This window comes from Magallana gigas, chromosome 6 (assembly GCF_963853765.1).
Source record: "Magallana gigas chromosome 6, xbMagGiga1.1, whole genome shotgun sequence".
In the NCBI taxonomy this organism is placed as follows: Eukaryota; Metazoa; Mollusca; class Bivalvia; order Ostreida; family Ostreidae; genus Magallana; species Magallana gigas.
In genome coordinates, this window is record NC_088858.1 from 52,545,386 (window position 1) to 52,553,671 (window position 8,286).

General features: G+C 39.3%; 1 protein-coding gene across 1 annotated transcript; it reads left to right on the top strand.

Annotated features, from left to right (window-relative positions):
- Window positions 1–5,881: 5,881 nt before the first annotated feature.
- Window positions 5,882–7,657, top strand: LOC105341948 (spidroin-1). The gene is made up of 3 exons (XM_034467181.2): window positions 5,882–6,029; window positions 6,366–7,292; window positions 7,589–7,657. The coding sequence occupies exons 2-3, from the start codon at window positions 6,369–6,371 to the stop codon at window positions 7,595–7,597; spliced, it is 933 nt and encodes a 310-aa protein (XP_034323072.2). The 5' UTR covers window positions 5,882–6,029; window positions 6,366–6,368; the 3' UTR covers window positions 7,598–7,657.
- Window positions 7,658–8,286: the final 629 nt, after the last annotated feature.

Here is an 8,286-nt window from a genome sequence, read left to right on the forward strand (position 1 = left end):
TTGCATTTTGTCTGATTGAATACACCCAAACATTTGAGGGACCAAACCAAAACTTTCCCTTTCCCATAATGCAGTTTGGTTTTTTTCTTGTGTAGACCGATTGACGAAATTTTTGCAATTCGACGATCAAGTATTTCTAATCTTAACGAACAAACTTTCAAATTATTTTTTTCGCCTAGTTAGTTCATACATCATGAATAGGTACATGTATCAATAATATACGCAGAAATAAGATACAACAGTAATAATTTGGAGTCGAATTTGTTTAAGAATGTGATAAAATGAGAACAAATTATATACATATAAGGAAATGAAAATGAATCGTAATTAGATACAAAATAATGCAAATGTAATAAGTTTAGTTTATTTCATCTTACAAAGGTAACATAATTTCTTCCCATGCTCTTTTGATAAACAAACTGATATAAATAAAATACCGACATTGATTATTAGTTAATGATAAATTATTAATATTGACATTGTTATAACAGTTTTATACCTTTTTTAAATACTATAGTTAAATTGGTTTTAAGTAGGCATTGCCAATCTAATATATCACGACTAAAATCGCCTAGTGTGAAAACATGATCGATTCCAAAATTGTCAACTTTAACCTATAGAGCTGCAAATCTTGTCTTTTAACCGCTAATATATGGTGTGAAATAAAACCAGAAGATGACAATCATTATCGGTTTAAATCATTTCTCCACCTTATTTACACATAAAGAACACATGTGTGGGGTCTAATTCGAAGACCTTGATACACTTATATTGTCTAAAAGTCAATAAAGGTAAAAACTAAAAGGTAGAATCCCCGTCATAGGAACAGTTGTTCCGACTACTATACGTCTTCATTGAAGGACATGATGTCTATGACTATTTTATAGAGTAGTACACATTCATTAGAACCAACCAACAGTAAGTAATTATAACTAACAGCTGTATATCACATTGCACAGCTGAGTGTCAGTTGCTTTGGTTTGTCTTCTTTTACTATCATCATACTGATATTTTGTTGATTTTCTTTACATGTAATATTGAATGTGTATAGTATCACTCTTAATTAGATACACAAATCCTTATAACAAAAAGAAAAAGTAAACAATCACTTTATTTATCCTGGCATTTGTTATCAATAATTACGCTTTACAAATCCAGATGTTTCTAATGTACTCCCAGAAAAAGATTTGCAGTGTAGAGTAAGTTGTTGTTAAAATTGCTGGATTATCAACACTATCTTATTATCGAAATCAGTAACACTTTGTTTAGAAACTTGACTCTGTCAGCTTGAACAGGTAATAAATTGTGAAACAATCTTGTTAAGCACTACTTGTAAATGAATCAGTTTATATTGATATATCTATAAAGGTAGATGGTTTAAATTCTTGCTCGCAAAGTACATTGCCTCGCATAACTGTAACGTGCAAGGGGGTCACAGCCTGTGATCCCCGCAGGCCCGTACCCGAGATAGAATCGGATAGCCCTGATTGCTGCCAATCCTGCACATATATAGGGACTCAACGTTACGCAGGCAGGGATGACCGCACACCTACGCAACTGAACAGGTACCAACGTTAACGCAAGCAGGTATGACCGCACACTTGCGCCAACAACGCAACCTAACGCAAGCAGGGAGTGCCGCACACTTGCGCTAGAAAGGCCAGAACACCAGCAGGGATGACCACACACTAGTGCTCCGCCGCAACCACCACCAATACAAGCAGGGATGACCGCACACTTGTATTAATGCGATACAAAGCAGGGATGACCGCACACTCTGTATCGTAGGTTAAAACACACGAAGATTAGAAAGAGCAGGGATGTCCGCACACTCAATCTAGCCGTACCTGTCTAAGTTTAACCCCAAACAGTCGTTCTCGTAACCTAATAGACACTGTCCCTATATATGTGCCGGCCTAAAATAATTCGTGGTATCTTAAACAGGAAATCAAAAATAAACAAACTAATCCGGCCTAATCTAAAACTACTTATAGCAAACAACTTATTTACATTGAATATTTATTATTGTATAAAAAATAATCATCACACTAATTGGTTATTATTGGAAACATTAATCAAATTATCAAAAATCAATAAATCAAAGGGAAATAACTTTAACCAAAAATATATTAATAGGCTGCCCGTTACTACCCCCACCTCAGAATATTGCGTCCTCGCAAAACTAAAAACTAACCCCTACTTCACAAAAAGGTGAAGTGATATCCAAATTGAAAAAATACTCCCCCAAAAAATAAACAATAAGAAAAAAATATCTGGCCCTTTCTTTCCTGGACCACGTGCACACAGCACAACCGCAGCCGACAGACACAAATTACATTGTATCACCTCTAGCTAAACATTGCAGATGCATACTTCAACTTTCCGTCTTGCCCTAGACGTCTTCCACCTCTTGTGAAACATCTGACTCTCTCTCAAGTCAGGAATTCCCTGCATTATGGCTTCACCAGGCATATTAACCGATGCCTGCACTCTGCTGCCATCTGCCACGACACCGTGGGGTCTAAACTGTTCGGACGAACTTTTCTTGCCTCTTCCAAAGCGAATGCCAGGAGATCCTCTGTTCATGCCTTTGCGCCTGCGACCATTCTTGCATCTTCTGGCCAACTTCCACTCGGGGTTCTTTTCTTTGCCTTCAGCTGACTTTAGGGCTCTGCCAACCGTAACACTGGAGCTGTTTGCAATAATCTTCTCACAACGCACTTGGTCCTTAACCATTTTTCTGTCGTTGGAGTTTGGCACAGACTTTACCGCACCTACTCGGTAGCATCCATTGGAACAGTCTTCAGCAAGTCGATGCTGTTCTACATCTCCGTTCTGGGGTTCATTTTGTTGACCAGCATTCTTTCCACTGTAACTGGAATCACTCTTACAAGTCTGGTTTTCTGCTCTTCTTCTACGCCGCCTTCTTATCTGCTTGGACGTTCCATGCTTCTTCACAACGCAATCTCTCCGCAAGTGGCAGGGTTTTCTACAGAAATAGCATAACCTACGTTTAGATGATGAGGCAGTATCCCGTGCATTATCCTTGCTGCGTTGAAGTCGTAAATCCCTCAAATCCGTCTGAAGAGACTCGATCTTAGCAGACAGTGCTTTTACCAGTTCCACTAGCTTATCAGATGAGGGCTCAACATTGAGATGGCGTGCATAGCATTTCCTCTCTGCTCTTCGGTGCGCCTCCAATTCAACAGCTAGCTTCACTGCATCGTTCAAGCTTCTCGGTCGGGATTGCTTTATACGAATGTGCACCTCAGAATTGTCCAGCGCGTCCACAAAGTGATCTCTGGCTAATGTATCTCTGAATTCAAAAGTGGCAGTTGGGTATGTCATGTTTGGAAGTCTCTGGATGGCCTGTCCCAGCTCTGAAAAAGTTTAACCGACTCTCTGACGACGCTCTCGCATTTGCACTCTGTAGAGCTCTGCTTGGCTTGGTGGAGCAAATCTATCTTCCAAAGCTAACACAAGTATTTCATAGTCTGGTTTTTCACCCTTTGGGATATTACCAAGACATCCTTGTGCACTGCCTCGGAGAGAAGCTGCCAGGTAGAGACCTTTGGTAGCATAACTCCAACCATTTATTTCAGAACAGGCTTCAAAGTGCGCATGGTAATCGATCCAGTGACCACTGCCATCATAAGTAGCTGGTGTAATGGAATTTTGCGCTTCGTGGGCACCTTCTAATGTACTGCTTATCTCGGCGCTTGTGAACCTTTCCCCAGACTTCCAAAATGCATCAGCTCTGTTCAAAGACAAAGTGTTGTATTCTTCTGGCAAATGACTCTTCTTCCTAATTGGCTCATTGTACATCTCGTTGCTGCGCGGGTTTTCATACGTTTCATTAGCAGAGTGATGACTGCACAGGTATTCCTCGTCTTTCCGCATGGTGTTCCCTTCAAAACCTCTGATCAGAGCGCGTCTTTCATGCACTGGGGTCTTCATGTCACTGCGCTCCCGCATCTCCGCAATCTTCTCCCGTAGAAAGGTTATCTCTTTGTCAATGTCGTCCATTTTCCCTCTCTGCAGCAATTCCAGGGTATCCCACCGCTGCCACCAAATTTTATGTAACGTGCAAGGGGGTCACTGCCTGTGATCCCCGCGGGCTCGTACCCGAGATAGAATCGGATAGCCCTGATTGCTGCCAATCCTGCACATATATAGGGACTCAACGTTACGCAGGCAGGGATGACCGCACACCTACGCAACTGAACAGGTACCAACGTTAACGCAAGCAGGGATGACCGCACACTTGCGCCAACAACGCAACCTAACGCAAGCAGGGAGTGCCGCACACTTGCGCTAGAAAGGCCAGAACACCAGCAGGGATGACCACACACTAGTGCTCCGCCGCAACCACCACCAATACAAGCAGGGATGACCGCACACTTGTATTAATTCGATACAAAGCAGGGATGACCGCACACTCTGTATCGTAGGTTAAAACACACGAAGATTAGAAAGAGCAGGGATGTCCGCACACTCAATCTAGCCGTACCTGTCTAAGTTTAACCCCAAACAGTCGTTCTCGTAACCTAATAGACACTGTCCCTATATATGTGCCGGCCTAAAATAATTCGTGGTATCTTAAAACAGGAAATCAAAAATAAACAAACTATTCCGGCCTAATCTAAAACTACTTATGGCAAACAACTTATTTACATTGAATATTTATTATTGTATAAAAAATAATCATCACACTAATTGGTTATTATTGGAAACATTAATCAAATTATCAAAAATCAATAAATCAAAGGGAAATAACTTTAACCAAAAATATATTAATAGGCTGCCCGCTTCATTACTTCTACATATTACATATACCCCCTGGTGAGACCGTACAATCCATGGCATCCTCAGCTCCATTGGGAGCATACAAGCAGAGCTGCCAAATTGCGGCGCTTATTCTTTTTATTCACATGACCAGCTCGTCTCATGTGCCAGGTACCAATTTTAACCCTGGGTGGAAAGAGTGCACTAGTAGAGTAAAGTAACTTGCCCAAGGTTACAATGTTACTGCAATAGCGACAGACCAGACTCGAGGCTACCGTGTCCATATTAGTCTACACTATCAAATGCACCACCTCCTCTATACAACCATATCTACAATCAATGATTGTCATATGATTATGATACATGTATACCAAAATCACGAATATCATAATATACACTATACTGTAAACGTATTGTATCTGGCATGTACGATATTTGGCGAATATTAGTTTTCGAACAAGTTGGCGTGGATTTGAATTAGCTTATTCCTGAATGTAACTATTCTTATACATAGATGTATGGTATTTACCGATGTACTTGATTTAGCGAAGTGCCGGATTCCGCCAAAAGCGCTAAATAGAATACACCGCCAAATGTAGTACGTTTACAGTAATTGCTTCCTTACTTAAAAACCTTAAAAAATTAATACAATGTTGCAGCCACTGAACAAGTAAAACAGATTTTAAAAAAACGGCTTCTTTCTTCTTTGTATAAAAATGTCCTGTACATTTTCTTAGATAAAATATATTAATTAATTCCTCTGCAAGTTGAATTGCAATAGGTATCATTGTATGAAAAGAGAACAAAACAAACAGCACAACTTTACATTTGTATGGATCCATATTATTTTCTGTTCTTCCCAAGTCCATAAAGTTATAATCAACATGTGAGCTTTGTTCTCAAGCAAAAAAGGCAAAGGGTATTAGCATCTTAAACCACAAACAAAATCTAGAAAATGATTTAATTATCTAATTATGCAAAACTAATTAGAAATCTTAATTTTTTTTTAGATTTAGAAATTAAAAATCGAAAGTTTAAAATAACATTTACTATCTGAAAGTGTCCACCAAGTTTATCATTGGGCACGTTATTTCCTTGTAAATCATAAAAAGTCTTCGATCGTTAAGTCTAAGCTCCACTCATTAGCATAATTAGAGTGTTTTCATTTTGTATAAAAAGTGGCAGAATTTCAGTACAAATCATCACCCGACCGAAGTCCAGTGACCAATCATACAAACAAAGAGGTAAGAGAGAGTTTACGTAAACCCATACAATAAATAGTGTGATCCTTCTTTAAATATCAAATTTAAATATTTTGAAATGATGAAGAATATAGCGGAATCCATTACAATTTACTCTTATCAATTTTGTAAGTCAATCAAAATTGTTTTTTTTAAATAAATTTTAAACAACATTCCTTTATATTAAACCTCTCTAGTATAGATAAATTAATCTTTTTTTCTCATTAAAGGGTAAAACATTAATGAATGAATAAAGAACTTTCTTAACAATAGACAGTACTGTAGACTGTTGAGCTGTTGTAAAAACTTCCTTAAAATTTTTTGTTTCTGTTTGTATAGAATATGCTGAAGTTTGTCTCCATCGTTTGCCTTTTTGCCTGCACATTCGCAGATAACTATGACACTTACAGTCACTATTCCAAGTATGACGACTATTATCCCAAACCGTACGGACCATTAGGTGGAGTCGGTGGAGTAGGCTCAGGACTTGTTGGCTCTGGTGGTATCATTGGAGGACTCCTCAGTCTGGGTGGTGGATCTGCAGCTGCCGGTGCTGCCGCTGCAGGAAATAGCGCAGCAGCAGCTGTTGCTGCTGCAGCTGGTCGAAATGCTGCCGCCGCTGCAGCTGCCGCCGCTGGTCAAAATGCTGCAGCTGCTGCCGCCGCTGCATCTGCTAATGGATTCGGATCAGTCCCAACCCTTCCATACTATGGTATTCCCAACTATGGATTCAATTTAGGAGGAGGATCAGCTGCTGCCGCCGCTGCTGCTGCAAGCAGTGGCTCAGCTTCCGCCGCTGCCGCCGCCGCTGCATCTGCCAGCAGACTCGGATCATTCACATCGTTTCCATACTTTGGTGCCCCCTACTATGGATTCAATCTGGGAGGAGAATCAGCTGCTGCTGCTGCAGCCGCTGCCAGTGGTGGTTCTGCTGCTGCCGCAGCTGCCGCAGCTGCATCTGCCAGTAGATTTGCATCATTCCCCTATATTTATGGGAACCAAGTTAGCTTTCCCTACTATGGAATCAATCTAGGAGGTGGATCGGCTGCCTCCGCCGCTGCTGCTGCTGCTGCTGCTGCTGGACAAAACGCTGCCGCTGCTGCCGCCGCCGCTAGTCAAAACATTGGACTTTTTGGTCTTGGAGGAAGTGGTTCAGCTGCTGCAGCCGCTGCCGCAGCCGCACAAAATGCCGCTGCTGCCTCCGCTGCTGCTGCATCCGGAAGTGTTTTCAACGGACCTATTTTTGGCGGCATCAGACCTAAAAAGGTAATCAATTCTTTAACAGTATTTGTATCTAAAATTAGAAAAAAGCTGTATCTTTTTGCGGGTGTGGCTTACGCTATTTGTTTTTAAGATAAGTGTATTGGATTACTTTTTAAATTTCAATTTCTCAATATAAGGATAGGAAATCCATTGATTTATCATTAAAATGCCTTTGATAAGCTTCTGTTTCAATAAGTAACGAACAAAAAGCAAGAAAATGCTTTTTAAGTGTCATATCAGAATTTGGATAACAATTATTTTAAAAGCGTGTATTTTAACACTTTTGTGGTTCATTTCAGGTCTATTAAAGAAAGGAGATATTGTGTCTTGTTTGGTAAAAAGGATAAAATAAAAGATATAAAAAACCCAGAACATTTTTTGTTATTATGTAGTTATTGTATAAGAATATAGATAAAGTTAAGTATTTCAAATTTCAGGGAATTATCATTTCTCGTGAGTTTGTTTAACAAAAACAAAAAAGCATTTTAGTGTTCCCGTTCATCAGAATGTTTGAGGTCACTTGAAAAAAAAAAGGCAGATTCAAAAGTTGACTGTCAGCTAGATCTTTAAAATAAATTGCATAGCAAGCATTTTATAATATGAATGATATATAGTGAATATTTGAATACGTTAGAAATAATAGACGATTCACATTATGAACTAATCGATATTCTATCCATGTTTGTTTAATGCTTGAACATTCCACGATTGATATGAATATAGTTATAAAGCGGTGTACGTAGATGTTCAGTTAAAACATTTTGTATGAATGTTGAATCTAGTATTAATAATAGGATAGTGAAGATTTTACCACCAAAAAAGTGGTGGGTCTTTTTTTCCACTAAAACCATTTTTATAAGAAACTGTTTTAAGCAGATACTCTGATTAATTGATTTTCAACTAGCTGATACAGTTTTTACCAAATGACTTATTATATGTGCTTGAAAGAGCTTCATAACGGTCCAAGTTGCGCTGGAGTAGAACGAAAACGTAGAGA